The 24045-nt window shown below is 40.9% G+C and overlaps 2 protein-coding genes across 3 annotated transcripts in view; one reads left to right on the top strand and one right to left on the bottom strand.

Moving 5' to 3' along the window:
- The window catches only part of ACTL6A (actin like 6A), a 17464-nt gene extending 6000 nt beyond the window's left edge, over positions 1 to 11464 (top strand). Inside the window, exons 5-14 of the mRNA XM_005285961.5 lie at positions 471 to 568; positions 1292 to 1386; positions 1620 to 1726; positions 1809 to 1898; positions 3030 to 3091; positions 3448 to 3562; positions 4040 to 4120; positions 5237 to 5332; positions 7226 to 7312; positions 7922 to 11464. Of these exons, the coding sequence (XP_005286018.1) occupies positions 471 to 568; positions 1292 to 1386; positions 1620 to 1726; positions 1809 to 1898; positions 3030 to 3091; positions 3448 to 3562; positions 4040 to 4120; positions 5237 to 5332; positions 7226 to 7312; positions 7922 to 8002 (912 nt within the window). The 3' untranslated portion in view covers positions 8003 to 11464. The remainder of the gene's footprint in view (positions 1 to 470; positions 569 to 1291; positions 1387 to 1619; positions 1727 to 1808; positions 1899 to 3029; positions 3092 to 3447; positions 3563 to 4039; positions 4121 to 5236; positions 5333 to 7225; positions 7313 to 7921) is intronic.
- On the bottom strand, positions 9706 to 24045 carry MRPL47 (mitochondrial ribosomal protein L47). Of its 2 annotated transcripts, none has more exons than XM_065556866.1 (7): positions 23887 to 24045; positions 20707 to 20852; positions 19962 to 20022; positions 19187 to 19283; positions 18059 to 18189; positions 15389 to 15484; positions 9706 to 11862 (listed from the first exon to the last, which is right to left on the bottom strand). In XM_065556866.1, the coding sequence occupies exons 1-7, from the start codon at positions 23970 to 23972 to the stop codon at positions 11748 to 11750; spliced, it is 732 nt and encodes a 243-aa protein (XP_065412938.1). In that variant the 5' UTR covers positions 23973 to 24045; the 3' UTR covers positions 9706 to 11747. The 2 variants fall into 2 exon arrangements, with proteins under 2 accessions (XP_065412938.1, XP_065412939.1); XM_065556867.1 differs by having other exon boundaries at positions 23937 to 24013.

The raw sequence follows: 24045 nt of genomic DNA, 5'->3' as shown, positions 1-24045 counted from the left end.
TGTACATTTCCTCCAGTAAAACAGGAGTAACACTTATTTCACAGGGGTGGTTTGGGCTCTTTCATAAAGATCTTTGAGATTCCGATATGGAAGGGGTTCTAGAAGTGTAAAGTATTAACAACAGAAATAATTTATTATTTTAATAGTTTAAAGTTGAACCTCCTGGAAATGCATGTAAACATCCTTTAAAATTTCAGAAAGGCCTCCTGTGTTTGTGTACGAGTCTGGAATGAAATGCTTGTTGCACAAAAAGTGAATTTTCATCTAAGGAAATAAAGTTCCAAGATATATATATTTGTTTTGCTTTATGTAACTTTGCAACTGTTCTTAAAGTACAACTTTAATAATCCTAACTTTCTTTTTATATCCTGCTGGCATCCTGTGAGCATACAGTAATAAATATAATGGATCTTGAGGTAAAAATAATATTTCTGTTTTGCCTATTTACCTATTTTTTTTCTCTTTTGTAGTGGAATACCAGAGCAAAGCGTGAGAAATTGACAGAACTGATGTTTGAACATTACAATATCCCTGCTTTTTTCTTGTGTAAAACTGCAGTTCTTACAGCGTATCCTTGAAATGTTGATACATGTATTTTTCCAAGAAATAAAGCAAGCTTCTTCAAAGTGGTATTATTAGAATAAGATAACTTACTCTTTTCTTTCTAACCAAAATGAATATTTCTGTAACCATCCATACAGCTATGTGAACAGAATAGCTTCCACTTCTGTGCTTTCTCCTTAATGATCAACTTTGAAAACCCCTTGGTGTGATTCCTATCCTGGGAGACAACTTTTTCTAGTGTATATTTACACCCTATGCTGTTTGTCAGAGCTCAGCATGCCTAAAATGGCTTTGCTCAGATTACTAAAATGCAGTAATTTTGGTCTTCTGCAACAGAAATCTTCTGAGATCACTGATTAAGCCTTACACTGCATTATGTAAATATCTTAAACTAACATGTATGTTTTAATAGGCAGTTCAGAATCTAAATAAATGGGAAATATTTTATTTAGAGATTGCTGCAGAACATTTCTTTGAATTTTATATCATTTCTCATCCAAGGAGCTCAAAAATCAGTTTGCAAACATAAATAAATTAAAGCCTAACATGTATGCAAGGTTGGTACTTATTACCCTTATGTAGAAGGGTAAATGGATGAACATTTCAGGTCACTTGTGAGGCTAGGAATAGAACTCTTAGGGTCCTCGTTGCTAGTTGTGCTCTAACTATTTGACAAAATTCTCTCCCAAGTGTAAATTCTGTCATTCTCCCTAATCCTTCTGATTAGCTTTGCTAATGGTCGATCCACAGGCCTAATTTTGGATAGTGGAGCAACTCACACCACTGCTATTCCAGTGCATGATGGATATGTACTTCAACAAGGTAAAAAGTTTCAGATGTATAATTTATATACTGTGTTCATTACATTAAGAAATGAGTTTTATTACTAATATTAAAAGAAAATGTGGTATCTTTGAATAGGGAGAAGCTTGTGTTTTTTGTGGAGGGTGGGAGATGGGCTTTTTTTTTTTTTTGTTTCAAATGAACAATTTATTGCAGACATCTTGTTCTGTAAGGATTTGAACGTAGTCCAAAATTCTATTTATATTTTGTAGGCATTGTAAAATCACCCCTTGCTGGAGACTTTATTACTATGCAGTGCAGAGAACTGTTTCAGGAAATGAACATAGAGCTAATCCCTCCATATATGATTGCATCAAAGGTGGGAAAATTAACTGGATTTAAAAAGTGTTTATTTTTCAGAGTGTAGATTGTTGACTGACTGTACTCTTCTACAATTGCAGGAAGCAGTTCGCGAAGGATCACCAGCAAATTGGAAGAGAAAAGAGAAGTTACCTCAGGTCACGAGATCTTGGCACAACTATATGTGTAATGTAAGTAAATCCTTTCTTCTCCCTTGGCCCACAAAGAAATACCATATGCTAGTGTATATTACAGGAAGCTTTTTGTGTGAGGGAAAAATAGAAAACTTTCTGTCTAAAAAAATAGGAAAGATCATTTTTCTTTTTGGAGTGGAGCTAGGACAAATTTTTAAAATCGGTTTAGCTGCTCTTTCATCTTTAGAATATAATTCCATTAGATAAGCTAATTTTTGTCTCCTGTTTGAAACTTGCAAGCACTGAAAATTCTGGGCATTATGGCTTTACTTCCTGGATAGGCTTGTAGGAGTGGTTTTAGTTCGTGCTGATGTTTATAGTTAAATCAGAATATTTTTTTTTAATTTGTGTGTCACAATAAAATAGTTACAAGGGTAAAAGCATGGAAAGTGCTTGTGTGTGTGTGTGTGTGTGTGTGTGTGTGTAGCAAGTCTTGGGCACTCTCATACTTGCCATCACCTTTAATGTTCCATTTTTTAATGCAATACAGAAGATCATTGCATGTGATGGGATAAATTCCTAACAAAGGAGTTACCATACTGGGGTGCACCTTTGTAATCCTAAATCAGATTTCTCCTCCCACAATTCCTTTGTGGGAAACTGAAGCTCTGTCTTGAGTCTGCAGGTCTGGTCTTTTGTGTTGTTGCAGTGATATTGCTGAGCTCTTGGTTCTCCATTAGTTAAATCTTCAGCTCTCAATTAGGCTTTTATCATCCGATCATATTCCCAGACAGACACCGCCAAATGGATATATTATTGAATATGAAAATCCATGATAACTGTGATCAAGTCCAGCCTTGATTAAAAATTCCTGAGGGGAAATACTCCGCTGTCATTATGGGATGTGCCCTAGCTTTTGACTTCTTTAAAACCTATTGTGCTTGAAACAATACCTCTTATAGTTGTTTCTAGGGATTTAGCACAGCAAATTACTTATGTACTGAAATGCATTCTTAGCTTTTTAAAGAAGCTTTGCACATATTTTGTGCACTCAGTTTTGTGATTCCAAATTCCAAATTTGGTTTAAGGCTTTTGTCCAGTTTCACATTTATGTAATTATAACATAATACTGAATTCTGAACTGGAATCCTTATAACACACCTTTTTCTTTTATTCTTCTCTCCATAGTGTGTAATTCAGGATTTCCAAGCCTCCGTCCTCCAAGTGTCAGATTCAACCTATGATGAACAGTATGTCATTGTATCTTTGTAAAACTAGCAGTGTGTGTATGTCAAATGTATTTATCAGAGTAGGAGTCCATGGTTTCTATTCTTAAGCTTATTGGAAAAGTATGATGATATACAAAATCATTTACTTTTGGTGTTAGGAATACCTTGAATAGCTGGATTAGAGATTACGCTTGCCATGCCAATGTGCATAAATTCTAATGACAATCAGAAAGATTGCCCAAAGCACAGGTCATATTAAAATTTGTTCTTTACAATTCTTTGTTTATGATGCTGTTTAGACTATTCACTGCATTATGTGCATTGTGATTTAGCATCTTTACTTTCTGACCAATGTTCTGATCAATATCAATCTCCAGGGTGGCTGCACAGATGCCGACCGTTCATTATGAATTCCCCAATGGTTATAATTGTGACTTTGGTGCAGAACGTCTAAAAATTCCCGAAGGACTATTTGACCCTTCTAATGTAAAGGTAAAATAATGAAAGTAGTACATTAAAATTTGCAGAAATATAGTTTATTATGAAGCCCTTCTATGCAGCCTTTCCCTTTATATGTGGGTACAGTATGTTATGATGGCACAAAGATTGAAACTATGAAGGTCTGTTTGTATTTACACTGTATGCTTTCCGGGGCTACCTATGTTGGGGGTGGAGTAGTAGAAATGCAATTCAGGATATCAAGCCCTCTCTCCCAATACATCTGTTAGTCTTAAAGATATCTTTAGTCTTAAAGGTGCCACAGGACTCTCTGTTGCTTAATTCAAGATATGTGGTTCTTTCTTTAAAAAAAACTCATGTGGTGCTGAGATCATGGTGATGTGTGAAATAAAAATTTAGATAAATTAAAAGATTTTTGTCTGCAGAGCTTTTAGACCCTTGTTCATTCACTGCTTTAATGTGCCTTGCCGTTTTGAAGCACTGATTTGTGATTTACTAATTTTGTTCCAGGGCTTATCTGGCAACACAATGCTGGGTGTTAGCCATGTTGTTACCACAAGCGTTGGAATGTGTGATATAGACATCAGACCAGTAAGTGCTAGTCAGACATGAATTATCTAAAGCATAGATGTTTTTCTGCATGGTTACAATATATTTTAGCTATGAAATTTACTGAAGAGGCATGGACACTTGCCATCAGTTAAAATGGAGAGCTTGACCTCTTGAGGTGCCTATACATTATCATCTACATGTTGTGTAGCTATTAGGGGAATATGCAGATAAAACATATCTGAAGATAACTGTTCCCATGGTTTGAGAAACACTAAGTCAGATTCTGACCTCTGTTGCACTGATGGAAATGCAGAGACTCCATTGAAATCCTGCGTTACTCTTGTTTCACACTGGTGTAATGAAACGGATAAATAAAATGGCATGTTAAATATCCAGAGTTTGATGATTCTACAATGTGCAGTGGGTAGCTTCAAACTGTCATTTTAGGTGCATAGCTTTTTGTGACTATTCAGCCCCAAATATCTGAAGATTAAATAGTTTGATATTAATTCACTGTATGGTGCAGGTGGAAAAAGAAAGCATAAAATTAAAATTCTCCTTTTTTGCTTCCACCAACACCATCTGTTAAAGAGCATGCAACATTCAGCTGTGTGCAGTTCTCATGTTGGCTGCACATGGGTTGGTCCATCCATTGCACTTCCTTAATTGCAAAGTCAACCTGGCTGGGTAGGCTGTGTTCCGTCTTTGGCAACTGTCATATTAGTCAATGTAAATATAATATTGACACACCATTTTTTTTTCTAATGGGGAAAAAATCCTTCCTTCCTTGTGTTCTTTGTGGATGGTACATCTAGTTGTGCGTTCTTGTATCTCAGTGTGTGTGTGGGGGCGGAGGAACAGGGGGAGTATGAAAACAAGCTGATCTAGAAGTACTAAAGGTTAAAACAGTAAATAAAAGCCATTTAGAATCAATCATCAAACTGCCTGTCCCCCAATGTATCTTTTATAAGAATTATTTTTCACGTGGTAGAAATGATTGTACTAATAATGGTGTAACTTTGTCTAGATGTCAAGTGTACTTTTACTGCTGATCATATGTACTCCTGGCATTTTCTTTTCTCTGTATTATGAAAACAAACGTTTCCAAAATACATTCAGAATGAACTCTTGTGTGTCACATTTTTCTCTTTCCAGGGCCTCTATGGCAGTGTGATCGTAGCAGGAGGAAACACTTTAATACAGAGTTTTACAGACAGACTGAACAGAGAGCTCTCTCAGAAAACTCCACCAGTAAGACAGCTTATTAAATTGCTGCTTTGGGTCATTTTTTGGTCTGTGTTTTTCCTTGTACATGCTGTTGCATGGTGTGCATGCCCTGTTCTCCTTAGGGTAGGTCGGGGTAGTGACACCACCACAGTTAAGTCTATCAGACAGTCCCTAGGCTGAGAGCAGCACAGCCCAGACGCCAGAGTTGTCATGGCAGCCCTGGAATACAGGACTGCGTGGCCTAGTGGCCAGAGTCTATGCGGCTGCCCTTGGAGTCAGGGCTGTGTGGCCTAGTGGCCAGAGTCAGGGAAGTGGGCCGCCACCTAATGGTGGGTGGCAGCTGGGTAGGGGGACCCAAGCCCCCCTCTCCACTGGGTCCCAGCCAGGGCCGGCTCCAGGCACCAGCTTAACAAGCAGGTGCTTGGGGCGGCCAAGGGAGAGGGGCGGCACCTGCGGCAATTCGGGGGCGGCAGGTCCCTCACTCCCTCTAGGAGCGAAGGACCTGCCGCTGAACTGCCGCCGCCAATCACTGCTTTTTTTTGTTGTTGTTTTTTTTTTTTGCTTGGTATGGCAGAAAGGCTGGAGCCGGGCCTGGGAACTATTGGTGACAGGAGTGGCCCTCACCCAGTCAGCAGGGAATCCTATCGCAACACACTGACCTTGCTCGGGTGTTAGATACCACTCCCTTTGCCTTCCTGGGCCATTTCCTACTGCATCTCCCATGGGTAGCAACCTGGGTCTTCAGCTTCCCTGGTGGGGGTAACTCCCTGGAAGTCCAACTCCCGGAGGTCTGCTGGAGATAGCAGTTCACCAGTCTGGTCCCTGGGTTCTCCAGTTCACGCAGTCTCTAGCTGTAGCAGCTCCTAGCCTGGAGCCTCTATCAAGCATCTTCTCCCCTCAGTCGTCAGTCTAGAACGAGCTGGGCTGCTTCCTTTTATACTACGGCAGCAGTTAGAGCATCTCCAGCACGGTCTGAGAGGCAGGACTTCTGCCACCCTTAATGTGGGGTTAACCTTTTCTTCTCCAGTGTGGGCTATCACACATGCCTATACAGGCACTGACTGTGTATTGCAGCTTTGATTTCATTAGGATGGTTTTTTTGCAAATGTAACTAATCTCGTAAAGTAGGTAGTATTACCCAATTAGTATGTATTGGGACAACTGAAGAAAAGATGTCACAATTATGAAGGCTACAAAGGTAATCGATGTCATCGTCAGGATTGGAACATTGGGGCTTGCAGGCAATCCAGTCTTGTGCTTAGACTGCTTGACCCAGCCCCTTTTTAGCTTTAATGACTAAAGCGGGGCCACAAGTTGCAGACTGTTGAAAAAACTTATCCTGTTTCAAAGAAACTCAATGCAATTTGGAAACAAGTAACAGCATAAAACAGACTTCTGCAAATACTTCGCTAGTTTTAAAATACTGCCTGTCTATCCCTACTTTCAGATAACGATTGTGGCAATTCTGGGCTGTGTAACTATTCCGGAGCCATAGTGATAATTTCCCCTAATCATCTCTCTCTTCTGTTGTGTTGCTGCTAACCCATTTCCAAGGCTATTTCACTGATTCAGTTTAAGCTCATGTTAATATAGAAGATTTGTTCTCCGTGGATTGCACACACAAGTCAGACAGGCTACCAATAAACTGCAACCTGCTTCTTCATTTAACCTGTAATTTTTGGAGCACTGGACTCGAAAGTGCAAATCAGGCAAGCTCCACATTACAGAAAATGTAATAGAATTAGTATCTTTGACTTGTGTGTCAACAGATGAATTAAACACTTGGAATATTTGTCTGTAACGCAGTCCTGAGACCTCTTCCTCCTCATCCCCTTCAGGGGAAATAGTTTTGAACCTTCAGTTGAGCTACCTATCAGTTTGACCTTGCTAATGTGTTTTTTTTTTTTCTCTGTTCAGAGTATGCGGCTGAAGTTGATAGCAAACAACACAACAGTGGAGCGGAGGTTCAGTTCATGGATTGGTGGTTCAATTTTGGCTTCTCTGGTTAGTAAACATACATAGCTTTGGGAAGGGATGCTGAGCAGCATCATTAGTTGAAAACCTAATTCCATAGGAGGCTTTTTTGTGATTGAGTTTCATAGCAGCTGCTGCTCCTGTAGTAGCTCTGCTGAGCATGGTGTGGGAGGGGAGAAACCTGATGATAAAGTAATGAATACTCTATGCATAAACCTAAAGAATCTTAATTAAGCTCCTTTCCTTGCCTCCAAAGGGGAAGGAGGTGGGGCTCCTGAGGTAGTCTCTTGCTGGATCTTTAGAAAACGACATGCCATCTAGAGCATTCTAAAAGTACTAAACTTGCAGGATCAGGCCCCAAAATACATCTGAAAAGCAAGTTGCTGAGCACACGAGAGACGAGAATAGCAGGGAGTAGTTTAGTAATATCCAGAGAGGGGGTGGAAGCAACAGTTGATGTGACAATCTTCCCTAGTTGCTTAACATGCAGACCCCAGTTTAAAGATACGTTTAGCTAGCTGGAGCCATGGTCCTGTGCTGCAGCCTGAAAAATATAAAGGCTGGTTTGCTTTTCATGCTGTCAGAGCTAATGATACCCTGGGTACAGCACTGAGTTGTTGTTGTTTTCCTGTTTTGCAGGGTACCTTTCAACAAATGTGGATCTCTAAACAAGAGTATGAAGAAGGAGGGAAGCAGTGTGTAGAAAGGAAATGCCCATAGACCTCACCCTATGAGAAACTGCTGCCTTCCCAATGCTCCTTATGTTTCATAGCTTTAGTGTACTCAGGAATGGGATGGAATCTTTTGTAGAAAGTTTATACTGTTTTGTTTTTTTGCATACTTCAAGATCCATTTTTACAAACCTTAGACATTGTTTAAAAGGCCTAACTGGTCCCGTCACAGAAAATGGATGTTTCATCCCTTGAAATGCAATAACTCTTATTATAAGTATTTTATAATTTTGTATAAATGTCTATTTTCTCTAAAAATCTTTTCCTGTGGGTAGCTTTACAGGTTAGCTGGTAGATGCAATACTTTGAAATGCCCTTGCATCAAATTTATTTAAAAAAAAAATCTTGTCTACTTTTACAGATTAGTCTTCCCTGTTGATATGCTGTCCTTAACAAATTACTCTAATTTGTCTTTTAAAAAAATAAAATGGTCCCGTTTTCACATTTTGAGCAACACTGGTTTTCAGCAAGCATTCATACTCTTCTGTAATTAATAAACAATCCAGATGGAAAACTATTTTTTATACTTATATCTATCTGAGGCAGCCCATTTCAACCTAAACTGTGAAGCTGCTGCGATAGCACTAGCCTTGTAGTGGAAAATGTTCTCTTGATATTCTCCTCTTTCATGGTGTACTATGAAGTAGTTAAGGCCCAGAATATAGGCTATGTATAAATTTGGTTCTAAAACTATTATGAATAGAAGTGAGTTCACTTCAGTGAATATTTGGCATATACCGTACTTTCCACCTTCAGAGGTATGAGAATGCACTTAGCTTGGACAACGTGTGTGATCTAGGTTAGTAGCGTATTCATTTTACAGATTGGGAACCTGAGGCAGTGACTGCCTAAAGCCACAAAGGAAATTTTGTGTCCAAGCTTGGTTTACAACTCAAGACCACCTGGCTCTGTTTTGTATTTAGATTCCACCCCTGCCATAATGAAGTTTTGGTTGGGAATTTTAAAATTCCCCTGTTAGAAAAGCAGTGCCCATTTGTTCTTTAAACCAGTGATCTCCCCCGCAGTTCGGCCAGGAGTCCGAGCGGCTTTTTTTTGTTATTGTTGCTTCGATGGTTTGGCTGGGAGCAGGGGGTGCGCGCTCAAAAATTTTTTACTGATGGGGTGCACGATCAAAAGAGTTTGGAGTCCACTGCTTTAAACAATTAAAAATGGCCACATGAAAGTTCTTGACACCTTAACAATTAGGTTTACAATCTAATAACGATAAACCAATACCAATGATAAACTGTATAAAACTGTCATATAGGAAATAAGTGAACAGAGCTAGCCAATAACTTAAAATCGAAATGCTCCTTCATCTCCCAGGAATAGACCCCTTAACCTCTCTACATGCCTCATCAACTAAATGACTTTAACAGCATGCCTTGATGGTCATCAGTTTGGGCTATTTTGGATCAAAGGCGAGACCAAGTTCCAGATTCTCAGGGCTGTTGGCTGCTAGCACCGGCCCCTCTCAAAACAAGGCAGGATCCAACTCAAGTGTCTCTGACTGCAACTGCAGTATGGCATACAGAGAGGGGTGATCATTGTGGTAGGGTAGGACAAATAAACTGATTAGGAGAAACTTAAATGGTGAAAGTAAACAAGACTCTTATAACTGTACAACCACATTCAAGTGCCATTAGTGAAATGTCAGGATGTATCGAATATATGTTGACAACTGGGCAAGGAGAAAATAAAGTTGACTTTTATTATTACTCCCTAAACTTAAGAAGGAAAACGCTATGATGCAGAATGCCAGAGCCTGTTTATGTGTATAAATAATGGAATAATTTATACCCCTCTATCAATTATAGAGTGAGGGAAAGCACACTATACTTTCTTCTAGGACAAAAAAAATTATAGTATGACTAAAAAAATCACTCATCTGTGACAGTTAACTAGTGCCTTTCCCAGAGCAAAAACAACTTCATCTACTTAAAAACAAACCCCTCCCCACATTTTTTGCTGTTTATCCTTTATGCTGCAGGGGAATATTTAGGAAGGCTAATATTTTCTCAGGTATTTGATTCCATCACAGCTTGTCCTATTTGATTACTTTTGTAGGTGGTAGTGTTAAATGTAGCTAGTTTTATGGAAGGTTATCATGTTTGTAAACAGTGATTCTACTTTAATTTTGTAAAAGATTCAATGAGTGGTTATTGGTATGCAACTCAACTCCTGTTCACCATGAAATAGAGTACTAAAGATGAGTAAGCTCTTATGTCTTACCTACTCTATCTAGGTAAAAGTAGAATTTCACTTAGAGACAGGAAAAAGTTCTCTTCTGCATTGACTAGGACAATTAATTGAATCCAAGGTGGTGGTTGCTGCATATAGCATGGTTGAATCTAGCCACATCTGTCCTTTCCTTCAAAGCTACTTCTTTCAAACAGGTACTGCTAACTGTACTCTTAATTTTTAATTTATTTCTTAACTAAACATTCTGGAAGACCAAAAATGTTCTACAAGTGCAAGTCAGGTGCATTGAATGGTTTTGTAATGGAATAATTGCCTTCTGTACAGAGATAGCTTTTAGGCAGCTCAAGTTACATACACAGTTTCAGTGTTGCAGAATTATAGAATTCAGTTGTCCCGTTGATTAAGTCTCCATAGTAGATCTCAGCACCAGTTGCATTCAATTAATTATCAATTGACAGCTAAATATCTTTATTAATAGGGAAGAGCTGGGTGCTGCTATGTACATCTTAGTATACATCATACATGAAACTACCTAAACTTTAATTGCAAATAGCAAAGTTGTCCTTAACTTGTTACTTAGGTATCTAGTGTTGTGCTACTACTAATGCAAATATTTATTTCTGAAGAATATTTGAAAGCTTTCCCCTGCCAGGAACATAATTAGGCTGCAGGCTCTAATGTGATAAAGCAAAGAGCCAGTGACTTACAAAAATAAGTGTAGGGCTATGTTAGAAAATGTGAACATTTCCACTGAATCTACCAAAGATAACCAGGAATTTAGCCTGTGCTATCTTCAAGCTACTCCCTCCTTACTAAGAAAACTGGGAGACAGCTATCAAGCCAGATTTAAAATTAATTTGACTGAGATGTGCCCTATCTAATTTACCATTGCTTTCTGTAGAGATGTTGCTCTTGAACTTTCTATTCCTTTCCCTTACCTACTTGATTTTACAACTAGGTGGTCAGTTTGCTGGTGTAATTTGCTGCCTAATGCATTTGTTATTTTGTTGTACTTAAATAGAGCAGTCCAGTGCATTGGACAGCTGCTATAGTTTGTATAATGTGCTACGCTAAGTGTTAAGTGCAAAAAAGAAAAAGGGAGAGAAGACCTCTTTATTTAAAGCTAAAGCAGACATGTCTACAACTGCCTTGATTGCAATCTGTCTTGCAGATGCCTTTTTACCGTTAAGCATATACAATTCAGCTTTATAGTAAATGACACGTAATATTAAAACATTAATTTTCAGCACCTGGTTTCTGGAAAAGTAGTATTTTATCAATCACTTAAATGACTCAGTACAAATTGTTATTGTTTTGCTCTGAAGATCTCTCAACCCAGATATGAATTTTATTTTTAGGGTTGAGGAGCTTTATTTGGGCAGGGAAAAAGAAAGAACAAAAAACCCTCACAGGCAGCCCTGTTCTTTATCTGCTGCCCACTGAAAATATGTTCACACTACATGCCAGTCACATGTAGCATCTTAAGACTACTGCAATAAAACTATTACTTGCATCACGCTGCCAGCTTGATATTAATTCTGTGATTGTGCAGCAAGGTGAGGGAATTTCTCTTGTAAAAGGAGCTGTTTCTTTTTTTCTAAGCTTTTCATCCTTGCTTGTTTTTTCAAGTGTTGTTCTATTCTGAGTCTGTAATGAAGAAAAAGAAGCATTAATTGTTAAATTTCATTATAGTCCAACACGTTCTCCAAGTCATATCACTTATGCAAAAATTTTAAAGATTTTTTTGAATCACTTTATTGAATTTTCTAAGACTTTCAAACTGGGCAATTAGTTTAACTGGGTAAGCTGGCTTCTATTAACAAGAGTTCACTTAACCTTGGAGACTCAAGTTCAGCAATCAACATGAATTTATATCAGAGGCTTGTGCTGGCTTCAAGACCTGGGCCCAGCTAATACTGATAACAGTTGCTATGATGAGTAGAAGCTGGAACTAAAGAGGAGAAAGGGCACCTACTTTATATTAGCAATAATGCACTACGCCAGTTCCCCACTGCTCCAAGTTTTATGAACACACCTTTTATTCATGCTTTTCCCCTGCTATTCACAGGGAAAGGGCAGTTCTGCCATAGTTCCAAGAGGAGAAGTATATTTTATGCAAATTGTATCCTCAAATGCTTTACAGTAATACAAGTTATATAAGATGCCTGGCATATGTATGAAGTATAAATGTCTGAAGTGAACAAATTAAGAGGGCAGCAATGAAAAATAAAAGGAGAAAATAGGCTGCTAGGGGGAAATACCCAAAGTTGTTTTTAGTTTACAGAAGCTGCAGAGATGATGTTTCTCCAGTTAATCACCCCTCTGAACCAGGAAACATACCAGTTGCTGACAATGGTTTTCAGTAACTGGTGTCCCTGAACTGCTAGCGGAAATAGAACAGTTTAACACTAGTGCAGAACTCATCTCTTAACCATGATTTCTGTAACAGTGCTCAAGACAGTTTTGTCCCATCTTCACTAGCAGATGAGCAATTTAACAGGAGTACAGGGGGCCATTGCTGACAACACTCAGTTTTCCAGTGTAAACAGGTCTTGAGTGGAAGACTCTAGAGGGGCAACAAGATGTATGATGGATTCCTACATGTGAATTTTAGAACTGTACCAATAATTCTTTACTGCTCCTTTGACTCTTGTCCTCTAGCAGAAAATTAGAGACACATCCAAACCACCAAGTCTCTGCTGTCATGCACTGGGATCTCTCCAAACATGCTTTTCAATGCAAAATTAAGGGGAAGTGCCAGCATGGATTTGTGGGAGAAAGTTAGTAAATTTGGTCAACTGGAGTACATTCCCTACACGGTGTTTAATAATGAAACAATGGACATAACTAGTTTATTTCAAACAAGCACTTGATACTGTAAATACAACAGATTAACAGTTCAAGATGAAGTAGCAACAGTGAAAGGAGTTGTTTTAGGAAAACAGAGGTTGCCAGTAGAGAGATAGTCCCAGGTCAAAGTAGTAAGCAGGAACTGGGTTAAGTTGCTTTGTAGTAGTATGCAATGGGAGATCTTTTCTAGTGACTAGACTGGAGGATGTTTAGATAGATACTAGGAAAGGCCAGAGAAGAGGCAGCTGGAGTAGTCCAGACAGGAGCATTATCAAGGTATGGACAATGGATAGGGTCGTCAAGACAGAATTTTGTATAGGAAGTGAAAGGATTTAGCAATAGCCTGAATGCAAAAGAGTTAGAAGTCCAGTAACACTGAGGTTGATAGGCTGGTGCAAGGGAAGGACCACAGAATTGACCATGAGAAAGAAATGAGGCCATAGGTCAGGTGCAGAGGAAGTTCAGTCTTTGCCATCCTGAGTTTGTCAAACAGTTGAAAGTTTGACTAGAGGGGCAGCAGTTGGGATGGAGATAGCATAAGGTTGAGTGAGAAGAGAAGGGACCAAGAATGGAACTCTGGAGTAATGTAAGAGTGAAAAGGAGAGGAGATGAAGCCACCAAGGGAGATGCTGAAGAACTAGTCAAGCAAGGAGTCATCAAAGCATAGAGGAGAGAAGTGAGGAGGAGGGGGTGGGTGACAGTGGCAAAAGGAGCAGAAAAATAGGATGAATTCAAGCCCTTATAATACATGGTCAGAAAGAGGCCACTGGTTACGTTAGTATTAACTTTCACTGCTTTTAGCAGAAATATTCAGCAATTATAGGTAAAGTAGCACAGTTTTTTCCTCCACTTTGAATCCTACAGGTAACAAGTGTGGTGTGTGTGTGTTTGGGGGGGGGAGGGGGAGAGGAGTGTTAATAGGAGAAAATACCTTGGTTGCTTTGCACATAAAATAACTTGGGAGTACAGAACGATTTTGCAGGTGGATAAATTTGACTGAAAACTGGACCAGAAAGGAGTAGAGCAAGCTGTAATTCAGAATGACTGACAGATGAGGCTTAAAAATGGCTAAATAACCCATGCAGCTTAATCTGCAGAAGTATAACAAGGAAAAAACATTTTGTAATCTACATGCAAACAATACTAATTACAGATGAGTGAGAGACATAGGAGTGATTATGCATCAGAACCATCTGCATAATATCTGGCAGCAGTAAAAAGGCAAATGATCTCAGGATTTTACCAGAGATGCTGAGCATAATTAAGCAGCTGGTGTTGTGGAACTGTTATAAATAAGATAACATTCAGAATATTATATTTGATTCTGGGTCAGTAGGGTATGGCTGAGATGGGACGGGTGCCACTGAAATCAACCAAAATACCATACAACTTAGTTTGTATGAAAGAAGCTGCACAAAATTTCAAAGTGATCAGATTATGGGTTTTGATTATACAAACTATGGCCAGACTGAAGTTTATTAGGAGACTAGAGGAATGCTCCTAAGCATTTTATCATAATTAATATGCATAGCATCAAATGTAGGGCAGGTGCTTTGTGCAAATCATCATCTTTGGAATTCTAACACTGCATGGAACTATAAATTAGAATGCAGGCAGGGTGACTCATTCCTTCATCTTTCCAAGAGAAGTAAGCTCGAGTTCCATGCAGTATGCTATGTGGGCGGTCTTTGAAATTGGTCTTATCTTTGCTCTGTGTATATTAGAGAGCCAGGGCACTCTCAAAAGAATAAAGATTTGGCCTGGTATACAGGGCTCAGATTTTACCTTCACACAGTTAGTGTGCTACACACCAACCCTGGAAGGGATTCATTCATATTATTGGTAAAGTCCTTGGGATTAAAAGTGCTCTGTAAAATATTACCAGTCAGAATTTCTGTAAGCAAAGTCAGACCCAGAAGATAAGTGGTGACAACTTCAAAAAAGCTGGGATACAGCATGACACCATGTCATCGTCAACAGTTATTTAGCTGTACCCAGAACCAATTATATACTAGGAATGTGACTTAGTGACTTTGTTCACAGAACTGGGACCTCTTACAGGTGTGCTGAGCTTTAAACAGATAAGTAACCCCATTGGTTTCAAGGGGACTACTCACATGCCTAAAGTTAAGCACGTGCCTAAGTGCTTGCAGGATCAGGGTCAAACAGTTTTTGTTCAGTGTCACCTCTTCTCCATCATGTAAAGGAAAAAAACAATCTACAAGCTAGAGAAAGCAGTAAGACTGTCCTCTACAAGGTGGGAAGCACTAGACTAGTGCACAACAAACAGGGTTAGAGAATTTTCCTTTCCATTTCAAATTACCTGATGAAATGTTTCACACGTGGCGAGTAGAAGAATTTCCTCCTGTTGTATTTTTTGTTTAGGTACCAAGGTATTGGCCACTCTTTGGAATTGTACCTGTCAATGACATACAAATTGGTTACAATATTATCCATCATTTAGATTGCTGCATCTCAGTTAATGGATTGTAACGAAGCTGCTCTTTTTTGTTCAAGTTGGCAGGTACTATGGTCTAGTCAAGGGGTTCTCAACCTTTTTCTTTGAGGCCCCCCCAACATGCTAGAAAAACTCCACAGCGGTGGGGGGTGTCTCAAAGCTCTGGACTTCAGCCGCTGGGCGTGGGGGAGCTCGGGGCACCTGGCTCCTGCCCCATGGGGTGCCGGGTGGCCCTCCATAAGCATAGCTTGACTTCCATTTTAGGGAGTCAGCTCTGCAAGGCAGGGCCCGGGGAGGGAGCACCACCTCCACCCCCTGACTCACCTCAGCACGCCACCCAGCTATCTGGGTTGCAGGGGAGGGGTGTGCAACCAAAAATTATAACTCAAAGAAGGGGAGAGGAGGGATCAGCTCAAAAAGTTTGAAAACTGCTCAGGGTGTAGGGAGGGGGTAGCTAGGCGCTGTGTGCAGGCAGGGGGGATAGCTCAGGGTGCAGGGAAAGGAGTAGCAAGAAGCTAGGTGCTGGGAAAGGCCCCCTCACTGCAGTCGCTGCTCCCTGAGGGCTCTGCCGGCCCCGTAGCCGGGTCCCCCTGCCCGGGCAGTTCTTACAGACTGTTCGAGTTGTCAAAGGGGGCTGGGAGCTGAGGAGCAGCTGCCTTGCACACTGCACTGCCTGGCTGTGGCTCCCGACCTGGCAGGGAGTAGCGTAGCGGGGGGGGGGGGGGGGGAGAAGCGGCCGCTCCCCCACTGAGCACAAATGGCGCCTTGTCAATTTCTTGGCGCCTTTTTACTCAACCAGGGGAGCGATTAAAAAAAAAAAAAAAAAAAAAAACCACCCTCACAAAAATTCCATAGCAAGCCTGTTTGCAATTTTAGATAAATCAATTTGAGTATGGTGTCCAGGCACTTTAAAAGCAAGCTGCAGCAGGAGCAAAAGGGCTGAATAACACAACTACACTTTTTTTTTTAAATACCAATGTTGCACAGGGATGCATCAGATACAATACAGCTTGCAGGAGTGGAAGAGAATTTTGCTCCATATACCTAGTACAATACAAGTTTAAGCACAATGATTAATGTACTCAGTACTCTACCGAACAGCCACAGAAATGATAAATGAGTCCAAGATTCAATATTCACTGCTGTATTGTCTCCACGTGAGCTTCCCTTTCTTTCTCCATCTCCTCCACACTCCTGTCACTCCAGTGCAGAATACAGAAACTGTTCCTCAAAATGCTATTACACTGAAGGTAAAATTCTGGCCCTATTAAAGTTAGTGGGAGTTTTGCCATTGACTTCGATAGGGCCAGGATTTCACCCTGAATCTAAGTTTACTGGAGTTTATTGGATATAGTCAACTTTAATTTACAGAGATTACAAACAACAACTTAAAATACCTGTCAACAATGATAGGATATCCTAAATCCATCTACATGTAGTCCCATCTACACTGTAAATCAGGGATCGGCAACCTTTGGCACGCAGCCTGTCAGGGAAAGCCCCTGGAGGGCCGGGCCAGTTTGTTTACCTGCTGCGTCCGCGGTGGGTTCAGCTGATCGCAGCTCCCACTGGCCGCAGTTCACTGTTTCAGGTCAATGGGGGCTGCAGGAACTGGCACAGGCCGAGGCTTTTCCTGACAGGCCACGTGCCAAAGGTTGCTGATCCCTGCTATAAGTGCTATAGTTTTTGGAAGACCAGGTTACATAGTTGCCCCTGAACACTAGGGTGGCCACTGGCCAGGTCCCAGTTTTTAACTGGGAAGTCTGGTCAAAAAGGGGATCTTACACTTTCTGGTTACTAAGGGCGTGGGAGGCGTCCTAATCAGCCAGGGCTGCTTCCTACCTGTGTCAGGCGGCTGCAGCTCCCAGCCCTGGCTCTGCAAGAAAGTCCCTCCTGACCCGGGCAGGAGGGGGAGGCGGAGCAGGGGAGCAAGCGACGGGGGGAAGAGGAGTGAATGAGGGGCAGAGCCTCAGGGGTAGGGAAGGGGAGGTTCCAACGCTCCTGCTGGAGTGTCCGGTTTTTAAATAATACAAAATTGGCAATCCTACTCAATCAGTGGTCTTGCAATACAGCTGAGAAAAGTCCAAGTCCATAGCACAACTTGGAAACACTGTGAACTCATCGACACAGCAAGACTAAACCATATTTCAACCACATCAGGGGACTACCATGTTGTAACCAGGTCCCCCAATACTGTAAAACTTTGAATCTAAATGGGAACAAGTTCTGTTTGCTGTTTATCTGGTGATTTATCCATGGAATTGCTAGAGAGTGTTTACCACCACCCCAGCCCAGCTAACTGCTTAGCAAAGTTGCCAGTGATGAAACATCCCCAAAGGTATTAATGTTGTTTAACAAATACTGCTTTTCTCTTCTAGATGGTAGATATATCTTGCTCTTGATAAGGTTAAAAAGATGTTTTTTCCACAATAGACATGTTATCTGACTCTTTTTCTGTAAGCTGTTTCTGTTTTTGATAGTACTGATACCGCCTACAGCTCTGCACATATAGAACAGTAATCCTCTTTCCCATACCAGTAGGTGCGTCCTAAGAAGTCATTTCTCCACTCGCCAGGTCGCGGGTTTTCGTGGCCTGTTTGTAACAGCCGCAGAGCAACTTCTCTTTCTTTAATAACTAAGTCTATTCTTCCCATAGACTTTTCCACCTGAAAACAGAATAACCATTTCAACATGACACTGAAGCCGCAATGCCGGTTATTGATCTGTGGTTAAACTGAGGATCTTTTAGTTAAGGTGCCAGCTGGCTAAGGCTCAAGCCAGACAGTGAATTGATGCTGGTAGGTTGTGGAAAACAACTGGAAATATGCAGATTTTATCTGCATTTCTGACAGTTCATGGCAGTGGTTTGTGATGCTGGTTGGCAACTTGGGGTCTCAGTTCCTATTAGATGATCAGAGAGCAGCAATGGCCAAACTATAACATTTGACCAGAAGCTTCTCAACACTTTTCCAGCTAGAAACTTTGTTACCATGATTCATGTGTGAGTAGATGAAGTCTGCAAAGTTAAGGTAGGGACAGAAATGAGTAGGGAAACAAGGTCAGAATGTTAGAGAAGAAGACACTGAAAGAGGGTCAGAAAAATGGGAAAAGAACCAAGAGGTCACAGGTTCGTAGAAGACCAGGGAAGATAGAGAACGAAGGAGTTGAAGGCAGCAGAAAGTTCAAGGATAAGAATATGGGCGGGCTGCAACTTGGGCCAGGAAAAGATACCAGAAATGACTGTGAAATCAGTTTCAGTGGAATGAAAGAGGTTTTAATATGAATTTGATTAAACATAGAATCATAGAAGTGGAAGGGACCTTGAGAGGTCATCTAGTCCAGTCCCCTGCACTCACGGCAGGACTAAGTATTATCTAGACATCCCTGACAGGTGTTTGTCTAACCTGCTCTTAAAAACCTCCAATGATGGAGATTCCACAACCTCCCTAGGCAATTTATTCCAGTGTTTAACCACCTTGACAATTAGGAAGTATAGGAAGTGAGAAAGGCTTTGGAACAAGTTAACTTTTACATTGCTACCCTAAGCAAAATGAATCAGGAACATAATTCTGAGAAACTGTCTTTTACAGGTTTGCAAACATTGCATCTTTCACACACAAAGTTTACCTGCAGTGATGTTTTTAGCTTATATGAAAAAGTTACCTTTTCTAATCGTTCCGGACTTGGCATAGGTAAACTTTGTCGCTTTGCTTCTTGCTCTAGAGTTAAAAGCATGTTTTTCTCTTTCAATAGGACATACCTGAATCAATGAACGTAATAGTACAATAAGGTCAGAAATTAGATGCAAGTTTTAGTAGTAACATGCTTGTAAATTATTCACTTAAATAGTGATTCTCAACCGCTGGGATTACATGATTTTGTGTCTGGTACTCTGGGCTCCCAGTTAAAAAGATTTTTTTTTTTTTATTCCTCGCCTATGCTACTTAAGTTGTATTTTTAAAGATCTTGCAATTCTAACAATCTGATTTACTTTTAACAGGGCTTTTTCTTCTGTGATTTCACAGCACTTTACAAAGGATGGGTAAACACCATTATTTCCTGTTTTACTTATTGGAGAAACTGAGGGACACAGGACTAAAGTCATTTATCCCAAGCTCACATAGTCAGTGGCAAAGGTGGGAATTAGAACCCCATGTGTCTTAACCCCTAGTCCCATCCTCTGTCCATGAGACCACACATTTTTATATAAACCTTTTAAAGAACATCCTTAACTGATGGGCCAAGTTGGACTCTTCTGCACTGGAGCCCAATTTACCACTTCTACCAATACACTGTACATACTCTGACCAGAATTAGAGTCCCAATACAGGTTAGAGTGTGCTCAACTGAGTTCACTGACTAATACAGCCATGTCTTTCATATGAAAACTGGCACAAGTGCCCCAAAAGGATAGGAAACACTGCACTAAAACACTTACCAAAGTTTGTGCAAATCTTCATTACTCTTGTTTCTTAGGTGTTTTGCATGCCACTCATCCCCTGTAAAAACAACAGCAACAAAAAACAGTGATTTCATCTAAAAACGATCCATTTTCTGAAAAAATATTTCCACCTGCACACCATGTTGATTCCCTGGAAAGAATGTCAAATTACAATCACCAATTTTTGAAGGTTTTTCCTTGTAGATGACACTGAAATACTGACCAGACCCAACCCTGCTTAGAAAACAAGACCATGCTCAAATGTGAAAGAAACTATGTACTGTTCCCTAATATTTGTAGGGGGAGTTCAGAGCCAGGGACAGTTGTAGGCAGAAGCAGGCAGGCAGGGGCAGAAACGGGGGGGGGCGCAGGCGGGGGGGGGGAGAGAGAGAGAGAGAGAGAGAGAAGTAGCTCTATTAGAATAAGGAAAACAGTATTATCCCTAAAGTTCCTTGTTCAGTGTTAGAAGTGCAACCCTTTCTGTGATCTCTCGTCACATGACAATATGGCTAAAGACTATATGCTGGGCTATAGGGTTTAGACATTTTGCCTCTGCTCTGCATGATAAATGTTCCACTCGTATTAACACAGAATTAAAATAGAAAAGCAAATGAATATACAAGAAGTGACATGACATATTGCCACAAAATACCTTCTAAATTATTATTTTTATTAATTTGCATATTTTTAACAGCAGAGGTATATCAAAGACACCAAATCTAAAAGGTTAAAAATAACTCACCAGATTTAACTACAGTTTCTCCCCAGTTTTTTGGGTCATCAAAAAACTCCTCCAGTCCTCTCCGTGACAAAATAGTATGGAGAAACTTACACTGATAGAAGGGCTCTACTTTTGTAGTTTTCTTATGGAGCAGGTTCGAGGTTAATCTGCAACAAAGGGAAGAAAAATATATATTTGATTAGGGGGAAAAAAGGAATCTGCTAAATATGAACTTTACCCTCCTTTCCATTCTCATGGACACCTTCCTATTCTGATTGTAACAAGTTTTCTATTTGCAGATTCTCCAACACTGCAGGTTGCAGAGTCCACTGGAGAGAGAGTCGAAAGACATGGGTTCTATTCCCGGCTCTGTCAATGTCACACATCATCTCTATTTTCATTTCCCCTCTCAATCTTTGTATGGCTTGTTCTCATTTGTTTATAAGCTTCCTGAGCAAGGGATTGTCTCTTATTATGCATTTGAGTAGTGCTGAGCACAAAGAGGCCCTGATCATGGTTGAGACTTCTAGGCACTACTATGAAAAAAATAATAACTGGTAAAAACAGCATTTATGAAAAACAAGAATGACATGCAGAAACAAGTACTGCATTTCATAACACTAAAATTATGTGCAGGAAGACGCCGTTATTACAAACAAATGCCAAAGGGCCTTTAACATCCACATGGAGCTTCTGTCTTTAAGGTATCACCAGGAGAAAACACTAATATTATTTGGAAATAACTACTTCAAACTCTGTCAAGAACCTATTTTTCAAGGGAGTATAGCTACCGCAAACCTAATGTTTAGACCAGAGGTTCTCAAACTGTGGTCTGTGAGCTCCATTCAGGGAGTCTGTGGATAGTTCCCTCTAAGGTGCGCGCCTGGGGTGGCCGTACATGAGAGAATTAAGGGCCACCCACCTAATTAGTGGAACCATGCAGGCATAGCTTCACTGATTAGGTGCCTGGACCCTGGAGAAGACGCACATGTAAGGTGAGGTGGTGGCCTTGGGGGGGGGAATAGGGGATAGGTGGGAGGGGACAGTGAGGTGAGAAGAGGGGGTGAGGAGAATTTGGGACGTGCAGGAATGCGGTGGCCAGAGAAAGAGGCGACTCTTCCCAGCTCCAGAGCTGTGGCTGTCAGGGAAAGACGGCCCTCCTTCCCAGCCCCAGCTCGGGGGCTGCCACGGCAGGGGAGAGAGGGAGAGACCGCCCCCCCCCCTTTCCAGCCCCAGCTCAGGGGCTGCTGCGGAGGGGGAGAGAGGGCACATCCATCACATTAGAAAGGTAAGACTACTGATATTAAAATATGAGTTGTGTGCTTTTATTTGTATAACAAAAAAAGTTAATTATTATTAAGGTTTTATTAATATAGCACTTTTATCCAAAGTGCTTTACAATAGTTAGCTAATGGTACAAACAACATTTGGAAAGATCATTAAGTGGTCCGCCGAGACCCTCAGCAATTTTCAAGTGGTCCGTGAAAAAAAACAACTGAAAACCACTGGTTTAGACTATCAAGATATCCTTCTCGTAGTGACTAAATTTCATTATGCCCTAAACTGATATTGAGGGGCCTGTGTGAAATGAGTTGGTAATATGTCTAGTTCTAGTGAGCAAGTTCCATCACAGCTGGCACTCTTGTTGGCACTCTCAGCAGCAACTGTGGTAAAGAAACCAGACCTTTCTGATTTTATCTGCTGAACAATAAAGTAATGCCTCTGGCTACTAGCATGGAGAAAATGTTTGTTACAAACTTCATTATCCTGAAATGCAAGCTTCTAATTTACATGCCCAAATGTGCACTAGCCTGCAAAACCCCAAATTGGCAGATATCAATAGCAAATCAGGGAGTCCCATATATTGACGGATTAATTTCTTTAGCCTATATATTTTTTAAATATAATCTCAATTTTCAAGATTTGTTATTTCTGATGTCAGTTTACAATAATAAAGAGAACACCTATTTTGTGTGGAATGGAAGTAAATGCGGGTCAAAAAATTAATGTAATCCCTTTTGGCAAGGTACAGCTGAGACATATTCCAGTTTTTCTGTAGCATAACTCCGATTCCATTACAACCAGCTGTACTAAAATCTAAATGTGAAATTTCAAAACATTGAGAAACGGAAGAATGTTACTCAGATATTAATCATTGTGGAATCTCACTAAGTACCAATCTGGGGTTAGTCAGAGCTTCATCCTTCTAAAGAGAGGGACAAATTATCTGAAAGAATAAATGCATACATAGTCTTGCTTGCTGTGTGTGGATATTAAAGACTGTATAACTTATTATTCAAGTGGAGGACTTTGCCCAATGGCAGTTTCACGCTTGATTGTCCCCAGGAGGAGAATGAATTTCATTAGCACTGGGTGAAACTATTCCTTCATTACACAGCTGATAAACCAGATGTTGAAATATTATGGGGCTAGGCACCGTAAGGACCTGAACAGGATTACTGAGGGACAATCTTCACTCAATATATTTTGCTTTCTGCCACCAACTCTCTCTATAACTTTTTTCATGAGTAACGTACTCAAATGCACGGATGCTAAATATCTAAACTGTAATCTTAAATTCACTCACCTAAATTTGGGTTATTGCTGATTATGCACTATATGTAAATTATGACTTTAAAAACAAACTTTGTATTTGTGAATAATCTAAGCAGTAGACTCAGATGGACAGACACTCTTTTCTCAACCTATGTATTATATCATTTTTTTAACATTAGCTTTAATACAAATTTTAAAGCTCTTTGCAAACAAATACAGACTTAAGATTGAGCTGATATTTTGACAGTGGTTTTAGAGACAGGGGCATTAGGAGCTGGAGTCTAGCTGGGATGCTGGGCTCACCCCAATGTAAGGGCAATAACCCCATGCCCTGCAGGCTACATCAGAATGGCCCCAGGTCTGCCACAAAGCGGTGCTACTTCGAACGAACCCACTTTGGCCCAACAGGCCCTTCAGCCGCCCAACGGCCCCTTTCCCTCAGCCGCCCAACGGCCCCTTTCCCTCAGCCGGCCCACGCATACAATGGCCGGGCCGGGCCAACCCAACTCAACAGCCCGAGACGCCCGCCCAACGCAGCCCCCCTGCCACGGCCGGGGGGTCACCACATGCTCCACATCCCCTTCCCAGGTCACCTCATCTCCCCCGCCCCACGGGAACCAGTTACCCCGCTCAGCGGGCCCCTACCCGGAAAGGCCGGCGCCTGGCGGGGCCTGTAAGACTCCCGAGACCCTCACCGCGCTGAAGAAGCGCCGGCAAAGGGCAGCCGCCATGATCCCCACAATGCCTTGCGCCACGGGCCACTTCCGGCGGGGAGACCGGAAGGCGAGGACTACGGGTCGAATT

Source organism: Chrysemys picta, chromosome 9, assembly GCF_011386835.1.
Source record: "Chrysemys picta bellii isolate R12L10 chromosome 9, ASM1138683v2, whole genome shotgun sequence".
Taxonomy (NCBI): Eukaryota; Metazoa; Chordata; order Testudines; family Emydidae; genus Chrysemys; species Chrysemys picta.
This window is presented reverse-complemented; position numbering and strand designations above follow the sequence as displayed.